Raw genomic sequence first — 19376 nt, forward strand, 5'->3', positions numbered from 1 at the left:
TAGCTTTTAAAAATAAGTGGAACGATCGGAAAGGGCATCAATTCGGAAGAAAAATGGTTGCTTCGTACAGGATGGGAAAATTTTGAGAGCGCATAAGAGGAAAATGGATTTCGTTCACTTGGCCTGAGTCAGTAACGTGATTGTTTTTTCTGTTTATCGCGTTTCTCGCATTTATTGCGTCCGCGCTTGGCCTCCTTCCCTGTGGTGTACAGATGCTTATTCGATGCCGCACAATCGCGTGGTACGCCGTTTCAGCTAAAATTGACGTACTTGTAAAGCCACTTAAATTCAGTTTTTTTTCTCCCGCGCTTGGTCATTCGTTAAATATATGTTCATAAAAATAAGGGTGATAAAATTAAGGAAAACTCATGCCAAGCTTAAAAATATTCCTTCGTCAAGGAGTTTCCAACTAAGGTTTTTAGCAATTCGAAACTTTTTCACAAGGGAACAATCTAACATTTGGTATACGCAAAAGGAAGAGAAGAGATGACTTTTCTTTAAAGGGGCGAATTGGGTGGTATATTATGTGTACGGTCATTTTATGCATTTTTAAAAATAAATGTGAAATGCTGCAAACTGTAATTTTGGTGCATTCCCATGTGTAGTGTACATGCTTATGGGCATCATCTTACATTAATGTAACGTCACAGCGCAAGGAAGGATTCCCCTTTTTTTTTTATTTTTTATTGGCACACGTTGTATATAAAAGTTATTACCACGGATGAACAAAAAAAAAAGAAAAAAAAAACGGATGCACATTTTTAAAGTTGTCAGTCCAACGGAAGTGTGTAAAAGATTAATAACAATCTTGTTGTGTTTTATTTATTCATTTTTTTTTTCCCCGAGTGTAATAACGTGGAGGGAAAAAGTTCTTAAGAGAAAAAAAAAAAAAAAAAAAACACCCTTAAAGCGTACAGTACACATATCTCCATTTTGCATTTAACCTTATGGGATCAATTTTTACACATGAGGAGAATGTCAAATGAGTCAACTATATAAATATGTACCATGTAACATATGATTAAAAAAACCGCAACGTGTTTCGCACACCTTTTCTTATGCGTGTTTTGTTTAGTAGAGAATTAAATGTACGCGCGGTAAGAAAATATTTACACACGCTCCTTCCATTTTTCACTTTTCTAAAATGGTCCTTTTGATGCAAAACACCATTGTTGAGGAGAAATGCGCTAACAGTTAAGTAGAAGTGTTATCCTTTTTTTTTTTTGTGGACTGTTAACAATCAATAAAGTGCGCCTCCAAATTTGGCAAGAAAAAATGTAGCAATAGAAAAAATGTATTTAAAAAAATACCAAGTATGGATAATCAGGCAAGTGTGCCACGATTCATGCAGAACGATACGCTACCCCCCCCGTTTTTACACCCATTGTAGGGACAACTGCCATGTCAACCTGCGTGGAGCTCTTTTTTATGCGCTTTTGCGTTTTTTAAAATTATGACCTAAGGCTTTATTTGTGCATATAAATTTTGTAATTATTGTCTTTCACGAGTGTGTAATTGAGGAACTGCCTAACATTTGATAATTTTTTTTTACACATTAAAGAGAGGGGACGTGGCTCAGTCCTCGCTTGTGGGGGAGATTTAGTCGATGGTTTTGCATTTCTCTCCTACACTCTTACGCATTTGCGCTTTTAAGTTTTGCACTTTTTCGTTTTGCACTTTTTCGTTATACAATTTTTCTTTTTTTTGCGCGTGTACCTTTTTCCCCTTTGAGAAATGTAATATCTCAGCTAGCCAAAATGTTCCACTACTGCACATTACATTTCGCAAAAAAAAAAAAAAATTGCACTTAATATGCTGTGAATGTATATGTGCACGTGAAGAAATAAGCCGAAGCTTTGCCACGCCTTTTTTTTTTTTTCTTTCCTTTGGGGAGAAAAAATGGCAAAAGAAGAATAGCAAAAAGGGGCGATAAATAACCCGAAGCAAACGTCACACATCACTGCGCGCAAGGATTAATGCGAGCATACAATGCCCTATTTTTTTTTGAGCATAAAAGAAAAGAATTCATACATTTGAGTACGTAGTCATCGAAAATTTTAGGCACACAATAGTGAAGCCTACGTGGATGGAAGAATTTAAAAGCATATCCTTTTTTTGTTTTTATTTACACACAAAATTGCTTGTCTACACCTTTTGAAATTTTTTTAAAAGGCCAAAAAGTAAAATTGGGACTGACACATACCCTCTTGCACATCGAGGGGATAAAAAAAAAGGTAATTTTAAACAAGCTCACAGAGATACACGTGTCAATTTAACGCGCTTAGGGCACTTGATAAAGGTGAACGTTACGGGTGAGACTGACGAGTCACCACTAAACATAGAGCGCTTAAAGTCTTATGCGAAAAATGGAAACAGCGTGTACGTATTTGCCACACCGGAAATGCAAGCAGTTAATTTTTCCTTGTAACGTTAGCAGTTGGAAGCATTTTTTTTTTTTATCATCGCATAGGAAAGCACATGTTTGCAATAATTTTTAACAAACATCAAAATAATGTGCAATCCGTTTTTTTTTTTTTTTTTTTTTTTTTTACAGTGACAATTAAGCTGCTACAGTAGGAACAATGCAAGTGTACTTTTGCTGTGAGACGAACGAGAAAAGGCAAAGTGTAATGCGGTTTAAACAATACGCACTGGGAATGGTGCGCTGGGCAGCTCGCACAACTACAGCGGACAGTGTTCACCATTTTTAAACTGCTCCTTTGGTCAACTGTAAAACTGTTGCAAAGGGGAAGGAACGCAGAAAAACGAGCGAACAAGTGAAACCACGTAATTTGTGGAGTGATGTGTGCATATGACACAGGTACCTCCCCGCGTTCGTTTTGGAATCATCCTGTTTGCACATGGTGTACCACGTATAACATTACCCGTGGCACTACTTCCTAAAGAACGCGTGTAACATTTTATGCAGCTCTTGGAAGAAGAGCGCAAATGCGTTTCATTAGCAATAATGTAACGCAGGTTGTAACGCTTTGCGGTGTGCGCATCGATGAGCGAAATAGCGTTTTGGAGAAGGCGGGGGGGGAGAGGCAACGTTGAACGGCAAATCCGAGCGGCGTAAGTGAACCGCAAATCCGAGCGGCGAAAGTGAACCGCAAATCCGAGCGGCGAAAGTGAACCGCAAATCCGAGCGGCGAAAGTGAACCGCAAAACTGAGCCACAAACAGGTAAAAAAAAAAAGTGCCCAAATGTGGCAAAAAGCACAAAGAACAAAGTAAGCACAAAGTAAGCACATAATAGGCGCATAATAACCGCACAAAGCGAAAAAGGGTGTAGAGTCTAAACACGGTTTAATTTTGCCAAACACTTACACGCGTAGACAAACGCGACTTGCAGAAAATCTAATCCTACTCTTACATAACCATTCGCCCTCTTCAAATTGTTAAAATTAGCAGTAATGCTTAATTTGTGACTTCAAAGCATTTTTAAGGCAACATGGAAATGCTTAAACATCCACTTTAAGCATTTAAATCCGTTTCTTTTCATTTTTTTTTAACATTTCATCACTTTTTTGAAATGCTTTTTTCACTATTATTTTATTTTATTTTTTTTTTTTCGTAGCCCTTTTTTTTCATAACCCTTCTTTTTCTTTGCCCAAAATTTCTTCCCCTTTTTTTTCTTAACACTTTTTTTTTTTTTTTAAATAATTACGCCTTTTGTGAGTACTTTTGCATTATATTCTTTACCTCATAAAAGAACTATATGATGCGTGAGAATGTAATGAATATAATTTTTCTTCCTTCATTTTTATGCCAAAAGTGAGCATATTTACATACGCGCATATGTATACGTGTACGCAGCATATGCATAATAACATATATATACGTATATAATGCCATATATATATGTACGCATGATACGTATTTATGCAAACACCCCACCCCCATATGCAATCAGTACAATTTTGCATACTCGTATGATGCAACGTATGATGTAGCATATGATGTAGCATATGATGGATGCAGCACATTTTATGCCTCTCTTATGCCTGCCTTCTTAACCCCTACGTACGCATAAATGCTCATCCAAAAAACGGAAATCACTTAAGTTTTAAAGAATGCCAAAAATTATGCCATCAAAAGATATAAAAACTTAAGTAAATAAAAAAAATTAACTAAAAAAAAAAAAAAAGCGAGGAATATGTAAATAGGGAAAATAACCCTTTGAACAAAATTAACAAACAAAAAAGGAAAAAGGAAAAGGAAAAAGAAGTAGGAAAAAGAAATAGGAAAAAGGAGTAGGAAAAAGAAATAGGAAAAAATCGAAAAGCAAAAAACAAAAAGCAAAAAAAATGTTCAATCAAACAAAAACAAGAAACACACTAAGTTAAAAGAAAATCAGCGGATGCATTAACTAGGAAAGATAAATCGGACATATATCCAAACACCATGAATAATGCGCAAGACATAATCAATTTTAATGAACAGGTTGTTAATAGATATAGGCATTGCAGGACTAATGGCGATAACAGGTGCGTTTTGCAGCATGGTACTTACCCTGTTTATGAGGTTAAAAGGGCCCCTAGGGGGGATGTGCCCCGGGAAAGAAGCACCTGTGTAATAATGGCTCATTCGGATAGGAGCTTAAATTTGGTCAAGCGGCTTGCCAATTTGGCAAAACACTCAGATAGTGCAGATCATGCAGATCATGCAGATCACGTAGATCACGTAGATCACGCAAATCGCACAGATCGCACAGATCGCACAGATCGCACAAATTATAGAGGTACCGTTTCTCGGACGCGACCCCCCGATCTGCAAATGGTGCACCGGATAACAACCTGGCTCTGCTTGAAAATATACCTCTCCGTTTATATGTATATAACCAATTTGAGGAAACTATCCCTTTTGATATTGTGCGAATGTTCGGCTTATGTGGTCAAGAAGTGCAGACTCTACATGTTAAATAAAGCAAACGGAAAATGTAAGGGCATATGTGTGCATGCCATACGGACAGAAGAGGGAGAGGAAGAAAAAAAAAAAGACAAACAGGTTTATGCTGGAAAATTAGAGCGATCGGCAGGAAGGGGACACATGAGTGACTGCCATCGAATTGAAAATGATAATCACACAAAAGTGGGGAAAAAAAATGATTACCATCCCTATTTTGTTTCAAGCAATTTCTATATAGATAAATTTGCCTGCGTTGAGAAGTCAGCTTTTAAGTTAGTGAGAAAGGTGAGCGCTCCAAACAGGGCAGACACAGAACGCAGAAGAGTACGTTACTTTGGCTGTGTTAGCCATGTGTACACGAATAAGACTCGTAAAAGAGGTGCAGGAAACAACTTCTGCACTAGTAGGCGAAGTACTGATGAGGATACATACGCAGTCAATGTAACAAGGAGAAGTTGCGCACGTGGAAGGGGAAGTATCCAAGTGGTCACTCCCCTTCTGGTAAGCAGCAAGGGAGCGTACGCAAAAAGGAACATATTTAAAAGTAATAATAATAATAATTATAAGTGTATACTTCACGAGCAAACCTGGTTTAATGCTTTCAAGAAGGGTAGTGCCATTTACCCAAATGGGGATTACACCTGTGTCAGAAAAGGAGAGTGCCTCGAAGTAGAGGTAAAAGGAAAAAATGAAGACCATGTTAGTGAATCATCTGACGAACTCGAAGAACCACATGATGTTGTTACGTATAGCCCGTTCAACCATTTAAGTGAAGGCGTCATCGCCGAAGAGAAAACAAGAGGAGACTCCTCTATTTCTATCCAGCGTGTGGTGGAAAAAATGTTAAAGATATATGTCATGCTGCCGACCTTCCCTCGCTTTACCGAAACGGTAAGCGATTTTTACAAGCCCGTTACCCATTGCGCAGTTCTTGTGAAAGAACCGTGTGATTGGGGTGAAACCTTTTTGATTACCCCTTTTAATGTTTTAAAAATAATTGTTAAAAAGTTAAAGAGACATCATTTTTATGTCACATTCGATCTATGTTTTAAGACAAGAGTCTCATCAGAGTGTGATAGAAAGAGGGCATATATTCCATGGGTTAGTAAAAGCTCAATATTTAACTACCCGGATGGGTTAAAATTCAGCACAACAATACTACTCGAGATATTTTTAACTTTGCCAGAGGTGGCAGAAGAGTGTCATGCAACACGTTTCAAATTTTTTCTTCCCCCATTTTGGAACAAGCCCTCAGTTTTCTCTTCCTACACCACATCCGATAAAAATGATTCCTTATTTTTCCTCCCAATTCTGTCCCCACCTTTGAACAGAAAACGTTTTAAAAACTCAGGAAAGCGTGCCCACCACATTTTAAAAAAAAGAAGAAATTGCACTAGCAATTTTGGACGCGCATTTATCAGCAACATCCAGTTAAGTGCAAAACAATTTTGCAAAAAAAAATATTCATCCCTTTCGCGAAATCAAAAAATGAAATTTCGCCCAAATGTGCTCATGATGGGAAAGCACAGATGGAGGGAAGTTTCGAAACACAAGTTGAAACGTCGAAGGGGGGAAGTACTCTCCGTAATGGCGGAGAGACCGCTCGCGAATGTGCGGAGGTTACGTAAGCACAGAATGAGCGGGGCGGCGAAAAGGGCTAGTGAGGCAACTAAACGGAAGAACGAAGCTGCGAAGCGAGCGAATGGTACGGAAAACCTCTTCGAAATGACCGTGTCGAGGGCCAGGGAACTCCTGCGCATATCGGAACCCCTCCTTGAGCGTAAGCGTCACTTTAATTTTATCAAAAACAAAATGAAAGTATCCCTTTTGTTACTCAAATGTTATGATATTTTTCCAGCCAAATATGTGCACGTGAAAATGCAACATGTGGAACTAAGGGGGACCAACTGTAGCAGAAGTGGCTGCGGGGACGTAGGTAATTCCGCGATGAGAAAATGCCCAGGGGGAAGTGGCAACAAGGGGAGAACAGACGATAATGGGAAAAGCGAGAAAAGCGGCAAACGCGGTGATAGCGGCCAAGGCGGCAAACGTGGTGACGGCGGCCAAGGCGGCAAACGTGGTGATAGCGGCCAAGGCGGCAAACGTGGTGATAGCGGCCAAGGCGGCAAACGCGGTGATAGCGGCCAAGGCGGCAAACGCGGTGATAGCGGCCAAGGCGGCAAAAGTGGCGACAGTGGCGGCCGAAGCAGCGGAAATGGAGACGATAACGATGACGAAAAGAACAACAAGAAGAAGCACGCCGATGATAAGGGTGAGAAGAACGACGAGGCGAAGGAGAGCGGGAAGAAGGGCAGCGACATCAACGGGGACAATGCTAACAGCGAAAAGGGGAGTGGGAGCGGTGCTGGAGGCGGTACAGGAAGCGGAAGCGGCAAAGCCGATTCGAGTGAAGGAGCGAACAGAGCGTCCATCGGATCCTCAAACGGGGCCTCAAATGGAACTTCAAACGGAGCGTCCAACGGAGACTCAAATGGTACCTCAAACGGAGCCTCAAATGGAGCCTCAAATGGAGCCTCAAATGGAACCTCAAACGGAACGTCCAATGCAGATACTAACGCCAAGAAGAGGAGGAGCGAAAAGGGGAAAAGCAGAAGCAAAAACAAAGGCGACAGCGCAGGCGTCGCGCCGCCGAACCAACCCGCCGCGGGGAAGGATGACAGTGCATCGGTGAATAACGACTCCCCGATGTTGAACAACGAAAAGAAAGAAACGGCTAAGCGGAAAAAGGGAAACAAAACAGGAAAAAAAAATGGAACTAATGAAAAAAATGATAAATATTCACTTAACATGCTAATCGCAGAAAATGCTTATAAAATTGTAAAAAATGGAAGAGTATACAAACCAACGGAACCAGTCAACAGTTTCCAGACACACCATAATTTTATGCTTAGGGAAATGATGTGGATGAGTATAGATTATTATGAAGAAAAAAGATGGAAGAAAAATGTATCCAAAAGATTTAGTTATCAAATGAATAATCACTTTGAGGACAGAAAAAAAAATGACAAATATTTTATTTCTTCGCAGATATCAAATGACATTAAGATGTTTTGGTTTTTTGTACTAAACGAGGTGAGGCCTGACTTAGTCCCCGTGGACGTGGACCATAAGGTGAAAAATAAAAATTTGCTTAAGAGGGATTTTTTTAACGCCGTTAGGAAGAATTTTAAAATGGAAGGAAATAATAATCTTTTCACTGGCGTTGAAGCGAACCCTGTCGCTTCGGCCAATGATGAGCAGTTGGCTAGTCATGCTGTGGAAGACGGTGAACAGAGTGACAAATGTGACACCCCCCCGAATGAATCCACCGCTAGTGGCATTCTAAGCATGGCGCGCAGCATGTTTTCGTTCAATTTTATGAATAAAAGGGAGGCAAGCGGAAAAGGAAACATCGACAAAGGAGACATCGGCAAAGGAAATGTCGGAAAAGGAAACACCGACAAAGGAAACATCGACAAAGGAGACATCGACAAAGGAAGCATCGCCAAAGGAGACATCGCCAAAGGAAATATCGACGCAGGAGAACCCCCCCCAACAAGTGACGCGCACAAGCAGCAGCCACTCCCGAGCAACAACCAGATAGATGAAAAAGGCATAGAGGCGTACCTAAATTACGAACGGCGTCTTATACTTTTCGAGGAAAATGTAAGCAGGGAGTTGTTAAACAAGCATGAGCACCATAGCAGGAGAGGGGTTGACTTTTGTGAAAATTTTACGATGGAGGATGAGTACACCTACCGGAGTGCGTACCATTATAATGACGATTATGTGGACTACTATTCATGTAGTACAGACTACATTGACTTGAGTAACCAACTGTATATTTACTGCTTGCTCTTTATGAGTATTTCTCTAATCGAAGTGAATGAAAATATTTTTTATAATAATGAGAATTTAATTAATGATGACCACGCTACGTACTCCGATGATGAACAGGGGTCGACAGTCCCGTTTGGAGGAAAGGCCAAACTAATGTTAAGGAAAAATGAAGCTAGTGACGAAGTGGACTACGCCAAACATGAGAAAAAAAAGAGAAAAAAAAAGGAGTGATAGCAACAATTGTGGTGATGTAGCCGATGAGGTAGAGCAGCTGGAGATGGAAGAGGCCAAATCGGGGAATGAACCAGCCAAGCAGAGAGACGAAGAAACCAAAGCGAAGAACCCCGCGAAGCAAAACACAAAGATCAAACTAGAAATTGTAAAAAAGGAAAGCAAGAGCGAAATGGAAGAATACGACGAAGAGGTCTACAGGGAGTATGCCAGGAACCACAACGACTATCAGCATGTGGACGATGGAGACGACTTCGATGATGTAAGAAAGGTAAACGACTACGCCGACCACATGAACCTTATGAACCACATGAACCACATGAACCAAATGAACCACATGAACCAAATGAACCACATGAACCACATGAGCCACATGAACCACATGAACCACATGAACCACATGAACCACATGAACCAAATGAACCTTATGAACCACATGGATTACTTCGATGAGATGAGACATATGAATAGCAACATGTTAACTATGGCCACCACTCCCCTGAACAGTGTAGACGTGAACGAGCTCCTCGTCATTCCATATTCCGCTTCCGACAGCATAATCAGTAAAGAAACAGGTAGTAGTAGTACTGCTACTACCGCACCAGAACAAAACATGAGCGAATGTCTAAACGAGATCAAACAAAAAAATGTCAACGTTTACATGAATAACATGGAGTTATGTGGGGGAAAAACGTACCCATTCGAATTAGAATATATTAACAACACAAATAACGACATTCGCCTCCCTCTAGTGAATATGTCAGAGTATGACGAATTCACCTTTTTTCTGTATCTGTTTTATTTGAAAAACTCTCCCTATATTTTAAAAAAACAAATGATAAAGGAAAAGAAAAAACGGAAAAGAGACTTATCAGATGTGGCCTCAGCCAAGAAAAGGACACCAAAGCGAAGGTTGAACAAGGCGGAAAATGATAAGACAGTGGAGACAGTACTAGAGAACGAAAAGTGTAAAACAAACGAACAGCCGCTAACAAATGCGGAGGTAGAAAAAACGTCATCGTTGAATGAGGTCAAAGACGCACAGGAAACTGACCCCCATTTTGATTTTTCCAAAAAGGATGACCACGGAAAGGTGGGAATTAAAAAGGCAGGGGTGAAGGATGACGATGGCATTAAGAACAATCATCCTGCTGAGGAGGGACACCCTTCTCGAGTGAAAGAAACCAGGGAAGGATCCAGTTTCACGCAGGAACAGGAAGAACAAAATTTAAAAACGTGGACTGACACGAAAGATGAGTGGACCAGTGACGAAATAAATTTTCTTCTCATCCTTACAAAGACGTATATGAATTATGTGAATGCCGATTGGACGCAGGTGAGGGGATATAACGGTGAGGAACAACCCCCTTTCGGGGGGAGTGGTAACATTCCCCCTGCGAAGAATCTTTTGGAAGAGGCCCCCATTGAAGCGGTCCCCATTGAAGCGACCTCCAGTAGAGTAATGCATCTTGGAGATGCCCCAAATGGAGATAATATTACTGCAAAACAGGGTGGAGGAAGCCCCGCCGAAGTGCTAAATGGGAAAGCAAATAATAACAGTAGCAGCAGTAACAATAGCAGCAGTAACAATATCAGCAATAACAATAGCAGCAATAACAGCAGCTGTGGGGGAGGCGATAAAGTGGATCATTCGCGAAAAACGCAAGAGAACCCCCCGAACGGGGAAGTTCTCACTCTCCACGAGGAACATAACAACGTGGGGCTTGCAGAAAAGATAATGCCACCACTGGGAGAGGTGCCCCTAAGTGTCAACTACATTTACTCCATAAACTGGAACATCATATCCCTAGCGCTCGCCTCGTACAATAAAATTAATCACGTTTACGAAATGACGAGAACGGCGGAGGAGTGTAAGGAGAAGTTCTTTTCTCTTTTCCGGGACAACAGCTACGCGGATGTCAAATGGACTAGCCTGCATGGGGAAAATTATTTAGATAATAAAAAAAAGTTAAAGAAGGGTTCGAAACGGTTAAAATTCATGTCCATATTTCCCCCCCAAAGTGCGAACAGCTTGATAGGCGCATTTAACAAATATATGAGCGAACAGATTGAGATGCAGAGGCAGCGGGAGAAAGCGGGCAGCAGTGGTGGCTGGGGCAGTGACGGCAGGGGAAGCGGATACGTGGGAAGCGCCTGCGTGGGAAGCGGATGCATGGGAAGCGGCTGCATGGGAAGCGGATGCATGGGAAGCGGCTGCATGGGAAGCGGCTGCATGGGAAGCGGCTGCATGGGAAGTGGATGCATGGGAAGTGGATGCATGGGAAGCGACCCAGGTAGAGCATTAACCGGCGCGCCCCAATTGGAGGAAAAACCAAACGCAGATGGAAAGCCCCACGAAAGCAAGGGTGCCAAAAATGATCAACCTAACCGTGGTGATGAAGAATCAGAGGGTAAGGATTACAATGGGGAGGAGTCTACCCTCTTAGACCAACCGAGGAAAAGCGAACTGTTAAGTGGAATATTGCAGCAGCTGTCAAAAGGAAGCTCCCTTCTAAACGACAAAGAGAATCTGAGCAGCAAACCGAGCAACAGCTGCACCACCGAACAAAACACTCTCTACAGGATGAACGAATCGGAGGAGGAATCAAATGACACTACCTTACTGTTTAGAAACACAAATTTTTGTTCCAATTGGGGGAAGAAGGAGCATATTTTTAATAATTTATTAGCTCACATTAATAGGAACTCCGACGAAACTTCTGATGAAGATACCGACTGTGGGAAGGACAGCTTCTTCAGCTCCAGTGATGTGAATGATTCTACGACACTGAAGCTGGACGAACTGTCTTCCATCAAATCGGACCATGTGAAAAATATTGTAGGAAAGAGGAAGTACCCCTTCGGAGGGGATAAGGAGGATGATGACCGCGAGTATGATCAAAATGGGGCTAGCGAAGTGGAGGAAGAGAGAGTTCCAAATGGGGAGGGGCCACCATATGAGCACCCCGAAGTAGAAACACAGAATGAGCAAATGTTGGAAGGACAGGAGCGTAACCCCGGGGAAAGTAGAAATGTGCAAGAAGTACAGAAGGAGCAAATACAGGGGAAAGAAAAAACGGAGGAAATAACACAAATGCACGATTCGAACTGTTTGCAGCGCAGTGAAGATGTTTCTTCGGTAGAGAACCAAAGGAAAAGTGAGTGCTCATTTGGAGAAAGGGAAAAGGGTGGAAATAAAATTGAGGAGTGTGATAACCATGCAAAGAACAACTATGCACTTCCCAAAGGGACTAACGAACCGATTGAAGATGGAAAAGAACGAGTGATATGCAATGGAGGAGACGAGTCATTTCTGCAAGACGTGGACAGTAAGGATGATATGTGCACATCAAACTTAGGCAACCACTCGGTCACTTCAAACGTGGGGACATCCACAACAAGCAATGACAAACAAATAGGGGGAGAAAACGAATCGACCAATTTCGCCAGCCTAAAAAAATGGCTCAACTCGATCTGTAGCAATAAAAAAAGCGTAAACGAATTTTTAGCTCTACTAAGAAATGATTATCTCGTTAAAAATAAAAAGTTTTATAAAATTATTCAGAATTTTTTAAACAAAATAAAACCTGTTGTAGGGTACTATGACAATTTGTTGGACTCACTAAACAACGAAACTAGCTGTGAAGTATCAAATCATGAACCCATGATGAATAATGGGTTCTGTGCAGAGAAAATAGATAAAGAGTTTGTAAAATTGATTAAAAAAATAATCGAATATGACAAAAGGAGAAAGAATAAAAGTATAAAAAAATTAAATAACTTATCAGAAAGTAGCGAAATTTACAAGCTGAACGAATTTTTTATTTACTCTCCGAATGAATCGTACAACACGGTTAATGATTTTGCACAGCAGATACTGAACTATGTTCCCTACGTGGATGACAAGAAAAAAATTAACATTAAGAAGGTTAGAAAAAAATTCCAGTGCAAAAACTTAATTTCACAAATTTTGCTAGCCGATTACATTCTGGATAAGTTAAAAAATTTTCCAGTAAACAGTTCTGTGCTGACTACTCTAAATGGTAAGGCGGTTGATAGTTTGCTTTCCGAGACGAGGTTAAAAGCGTACACGAAATTTATCAATGATAATTTACAAGAATGTGAGGATGTCGTTAAGATGGAGAAGTGCTTTGCCCAGACGTACGAAGGGAAGAAGGAGGAAGAGTTCGTGTTCAACAGGGAAGGAGGATTACTCAACGGAAAAAGTGGAACAAATGTTAAAGCGAAAAGAGAGGAGAATGACCATGTGAGTGATGGTGTTAATGAGAATGAGAATGTCTTACTGATGAACAAACAGACGCAGGAGAGGACTGGCTCAATGGCAGACCCTCTCCCAGAGCATGATGCCTGGCTGCTTAATAACAATGGAAAGGTTTTAGACCATGGAGAATACGAAAAGGATAGCAACGGTGCAGGGGTGGCGGGTGCTATTCCCCTACCCATAAAAATGGAGGATACAACCTCTGCGTTCAACCTTAACAATTGTGATGATAATAATAATGCACTTTTGCGCAGTGGTGTGTACGACGATGCGAACGTGACACCCACAGGGGTGAGCAAAGGAGAGCTGGATAGAGACAACCAACAAGGCATTATACATATGAAGGGCAACATGGACACCGCGAATGTTGATTCGGCGCTTGATGGTCAAGTGATAATTAACGAACCAGGAAGGGAAAACGACTACATCAGAATGAACCACCAAATGTGCGAAACTGTCAGTGACCAGTTGGTTAAGCCCGCAGTTTTTAACGAGATGCCCTTGAACCAAGCGGTAAAGGAGGATGAGCTCAAACATGAAGCGGCAAAGAGTATCGGGTCCCCCAGTGAGACGGGCATTTACGGCGATCCCAACTGTGGAAGTGTTGGCAGTGTTGGCAGCAATGGGAAGAGCAATGGGAAGAGCAGTGGGAAGAGCGGCGCCAAGAACGGGGGAAAGAGCAGCGCGAAGAGCGGTGGAAAGAGCAGCGGGAAAGGCAGTGGTAAGGGAGGCGGTAGGGGAAGCGCCAAGGGGAACAACAAAGAAAACGCCAAGGAAAACGGTAAAATTGTTGCTAGTGATAATCTGCCCACGGTTAACGAACCGAACGCGATTAAAGACGCTGCTAAAACGAAGAAGCCACCCGTGTCGCACACGAACCCGTTCAGTGACCCCCCCAGCGAAGCCAGTAACTTGGATCAACAGATACAGAACCACACCAAAAATGAACTCTTCCTAAGCAACAGACAGAAATCTTTACCTATAAAAAATATAGCCAAGACGAACAAAATAACGAAGTACAAAACGTCGATAAGTGTGTCCAATTTTTCTCGAGAGTTATTTAAAAATAATAGTATCCTAAATTATTTACCAAATGGCAATAATTACCTTGCCAATAATGCACTAGAAAAAGTGCCCATGAAAAATGGTGTACCTGTGAGTAACTTGCCTGTAGGAGACCAAGAAGCGGCATATGCTGCCCCCCTGGAAGGAGATGCCAGTATAGACAGTAAGAATCGCCAACCAGATGAACAGGTACCTAGTATACATAGCAATGGAATGAATGACATGATGGTGCCTCTTCACGTGTCAAATGGACAGCATGTGCTAAGCCATGATACAACTAACTTCCCAAACAAGAAACAGAAATTGGTAAACACGAAATATAATGGCACCCCAAGTAAAAATGCGACAATGGAAAATTTGAGCAAGTGTTTTATCAACCAAGCAGGCTCTCCAGTGAATGCAGTCCAGGATTACTACATGCTTAACCAGTCTCCTGCAAAGTGGAACAAAGGCGTACCCAACGCGGAAGGCATAAAATCGAATTCTTCTTCGTTTTCGTATCAACAGATGCAGAATTGGGGAGACCCTCAATTTGTCAACAAGGGGGACACCTCACTTCTTATCAGTACGAACCCACAGGTGCCCATCGCAAGTGCGAGCGGCGCGCATAGCTCCTCCAGGAATAGCAGCGCGAAGAACAATAACTCCAAGGGGAGCAGAACCCCCAAGAACAGCAGCTCGAACAGCGCCCTGATGCACAGCGCTGGCAGCAGCGGAGTTAGCGGAGTTAGCGGCGTCAGCGGAGTTAGTGGAATTAGCAACGGTCTCATCAACAACAGCCTCAGCAACAACGGTCTCAGCAACAACGGTCTCAGCAACAACGATCTCAGCAACAACGGTCTCAGCAACAACGGTCTTAGCAACAACGGTCTTAGCAACAACAGCCTTAGCAGCGGCGGGATGCCCCTGTTCGCGCGGCCAAACGGCGAAGAGGAAAAATTCGCGTCGCCCATGCACACCGCCTCGCAAACCGGCAAGTACATGCCGCCCAACGGCAGCAACGTGCAGATGGGGCAAATCTCGCAGCTATCCTCAACTTCGCAAATTTCCCCAATTTCGCACAGCAAGCCTGCAATGTACGAGTCTCCAGAACTGTGTGCCAAGAATGTGTCGACGAATAACCTACAGAACAGTAGCTCCAATTCTCGTCAAATAGAAGTTACGTCTAGCGGGTCAAGCAAGAAGATGCAGCAAATCCCAATGAACAATAGTGCCTTAAACTCAGAAAAGAAAATGTACTCTATGTATAAAGAAAATCAAGCAAGAGGTGGAGTGGCAGGGTCAGCTGCAGTATCGAGACCATCACCTTCCTCATCAATAAGTAGAATAAACGATGACGCACTTTCTATCAAATCGGCAACCCCAAGTAACTACTCAGCAGGGTATGGAACGAACCAACCAGTAATGCAAGAAGCGGATGCAAAGTCGAGAATGCTACACGAACAAATTATGAACAATCAAGAAATGTTAAGTTCTGATCAGAAAATATTTCTCGATGCAAGCAACAAAGCTAATACCATTTCAAATTATAATTATCCTACCATGGTAAGGTACCCTAGTAACAGCATTCAAAATGTGAATCCACTAAGTAGTGAAAATAGCAGATCAAATTTAGGAACTAATTATAGCCATGCGAATTTGCCAAATATGAACCTTAATTTTGTACCCTCCAATGTAATGCACAGCCAGAGTAACACTTCACCAAACAGTGGAAGAAGACCATTGCTACACCACCCTGTACACTCTCTTTCGAGCTTGGTAAATATGAACAACAACAAAATAGACAGTGCTGAAGCTTTGAATTTTTCGAATGATTCGTTTAATAAAAATATGAGTTGTTCAAATATGAGTAGTGTAAAGAGCGATGGCAATGATGAAAAGAGGAACCTCTCCTCTGGTGCTTTAAAAACCGGTGCAGATGGCAATTCGCACATGTTTCAGGGCATACTGCAGGCGAAGCACCAAAGCGATATGCAGGGCGCCATCCCCGAGAACCACAAAGCGCAGCCGAGTTACGTGAATAGTAGTAGCGTCGGAGGCACCATTAGTAATTCCCTGAGTAGCAACATCGGAAACGGAGTTAGTAGTGGCATCAGTAACAGCATCAGTAACGGTAGCGCCGGTTATGTCGATGCCGGCGCCCTGTCTGCCATGCAACAGCCCCACATGCACATGAATGACCCCCAAAACAATTACATTTTTAGCGCCAACGAAAGAGACCAAAACAGCCTCGCAACCATGAGCCCCCAAGGATCGAATGCACAGGGATTCAGTCAGCCAAGCCAGCCAAGCCAGCTAAGCCAACCAAGCCAACTAAGCCAGCCAAGCCAGCCAAATCAGCCAAGTCAGCCAAGTCATCCAAGTCATCCAAGTCAGCCAAGTCAGCCAAGTCAGTCCAGTCAACCGAGCCAGCAGAATATTAATTTGAACAACATGAATGGCCAAACCGTGAAGTACCACAGCGCAAACTTGCCAAGTAGAAAACAAGGAGGAAGCGTCAATACCTATGTCAACCAGATGAACTTCATTCTCCAAGTGCTGAATCAGTTAAATGCGAACTCGAAAGGAAGTACTTCGCCAAATGGGAACCAGCAGGGCGCGGGGAAGCCCGCTATAGAGCAGCCCTCTGCGAATCAATCGAGCGGCAGCCAGTCGGGGATGAATCAGACGGGTGGCAGCCAGTTGGGAATGAATCAGACAGGTATGACCCATCCGGGGATGAATCAGCCAGGTATGACCCAACCGAGCATGACCCATCCGGGGATGACCCAACCGAGCATGACCCAACCGAGCATGACCCAGCCAAACCTGACGGCACCTATTTTTGGCCACGCAAGCAGCAGTGTCGCCTCACCAAATGGAAACAAGAGCCTGAATATATCCCCATTCCATTCGCCAAATATGAAAGGAAAAGGTGTCAAGCAACCATTTAGCGATAGTAGTGTAAACAGTCCTAATATGATAAACATGGGCACAAAGGGGAACTTGACAAAAAATATGATTCAGAAGATGTCTCCAAAAAATATGTACCCATCCCAAGATCTGATTCAACAGAAGTTACTACAACAACAACAGGAGTTACTGCAGCAGAAGTTACAACAACAAAAAATGCAGCAGGAATTATTTCAGAAGGCATACAGTGAGAAAGAAAATCAGTCAAGTCCACCCCAAGGAGCATTTCAGGAAATGCATAACCAGTGCCCACCTGACAACCTAATGCAGAATGACCAAGTGAGGCAGCAGAAGTTGCTTCAGAAGCTCCAGCAGGAGCAAATACAGAAGCAGCTTCATCAGCTGCATTCGCAGCAAATGGGTTCACAGAAGGGACCGTCACCACTGAAGGCGCAGCAGTTGAAGCAGCACTTGCATGCACAGCAAATGAACCCACAGCAAATGAACCCACAGCAGATGAACCCACAGCAAATGAACCCACAGCAGATGAACCCCCAACATATAACCGCACAACAGCTACACCCACAACAACTGCACCCCCAACAGTTGCAGCAAATTCAAATGCAGAAGCTTCAGTACCAGCAGCAGGAGTTGAAGAAACATATGGAGCAGCTGCAGCAAAAGATCCCCCTGTCGCAGCAGAAGTTGCACCAACTATATAATATGAAACAAAATATGTTGTTAAGTGAAGAGAATGAAAAGAAAAACAAACAGAGGCAAATTAGCTTTCCCCTAAATTCACACGTACCCAACATGCACAATTTGCAGCAACTGAATAAAGGCGAAGAACTTCTCTCGAAAGAAAATTTGAATAGCAGTATGGGCGGTAGCGTCAGTGGCAGTGTCAGCGGGAGCATGAGCGGAAGTATGAGCGCCGGGATGGGAGGCATGGGAAGCATAGGAAGTATGGGGGGGTTGAGCGCCATGGGTGGAAGTAACATGGGCGGAAGCAACATGGGCGGAAGTAACATGGGCGGAAGTAACATGGGCGGAAACACCATGGGCAGCAACTTGAGCGAAAACGCGATGTACATGATAAATAGGAAAATGTCAAATAACCTGAACAAGCTGAACAACGCGGACCACTATTTTTCCTACGACTCATTTCAGCAGTCGCTGCCCCCGAACAAAATTGACGTAAAAGACATGAGGACGCATGACGGAAAAAATATAAATGAAAATAGCATGTTGTTAAACCCAGCCCAAGCAAGAGACCTGTGTAGCAATAATATGCCCCCTCGCATTGTGCCCAGCAGTATGCCTCCATATATCTCTCCGAACTCTCCATTTAAAATGAATCATCATAATAAAAACAACATGAACAATAATCAGCAGCAGTAGAGCAAAAAAAAAAAAGATATAAATTTTTTCCAAACGGTTTGCTGCGAAGGAATGAGAAGCGCGCTCCGTAAGAAGCGTTATGTATGCCCATTCGATTGGATGAATATGCTTCTGTAGATGCTTGTACACACTGAACGGGTTAGGGAAGAGAATAACGATCTTTTGGTGTGTAGTAGATACTCAATTGGTGTTAACCATCGGATGGAGGACGCAATGTACCGAGTAATGTATTGTGTGCAATGGAAGAGGGCGCCTTAACGATATGTATTTGCACACACGCACACATTTATGTCACATATGGTGGCTTTATTTTAACCTTTTCGCGCACGCGTGCTCCACCACATGCACCTATCAAATGAATGGGGCACCACGCCATACGTCACAACAGAACAAAAAGGACGGAACCTCGAATTGAGCACGCTGAAAAAAGGGGGCTTTTTTTTTATTTTTAAATTTTGAACAAGGAGAAGGGAAGAGGCGAGCATATTATAAACTTTTTTTTTTTTTTTTTTAATGTAGCCATTATCTTTAAAATTTGTTTTACTATTATGGCAAAAAAAATACCTGTGTAGCAAAATTATTTGCCCTAACTGCGTATTGTTTCCGAACATTTGTGCCCTTTTCAATAACTGGATGTCATTTTTGTCGTCTCTGCGTTTCGCTGCGTGTATGTGTATGTATATGTATATGTACTTTTATGTGTATGTGTTTATGTGCACATTTACCTGTAGCAGCCGTGTGCGTTCTTCGATTAT

General features: G+C 42.5%; 1 protein-coding gene across 1 annotated transcript; it reads left to right on the forward strand.

Moving 5' to 3' along the window:
* Positions 1-6398: 6398 nt before the first annotated feature.
* Positions 6399-18621, forward strand: PCYB_133910 (hypothetical protein; the record flags this gene model as incomplete). The annotated part of the gene is made up of 4 exons (XM_004224416.1): positions 6399-6690; positions 6769-8981; positions 9028-11124; positions 11308-18621. Exons 3-4 carry the CDS (start codon positions 9028-9030, stop codon positions 18619-18621), a joined length of 9411 nt encoding a protein of 3136 aa, XP_004224464.1. The 5' UTR covers positions 6399-6690; positions 6769-8981.
* Between the last annotated feature and the right edge of the window lie 755 nt (positions 18622-19376).

The sequence above is a fragment of the Plasmodium cynomolgi genome, chromosome 13 (genome assembly GCF_000321355.1).
Source record: "Plasmodium cynomolgi strain B DNA, chromosome 13, whole genome shotgun sequence".
NCBI classification, from domain to species: Eukaryota; Apicomplexa; class Aconoidasida; order Haemosporida; family Plasmodiidae; genus Plasmodium; species Plasmodium cynomolgi.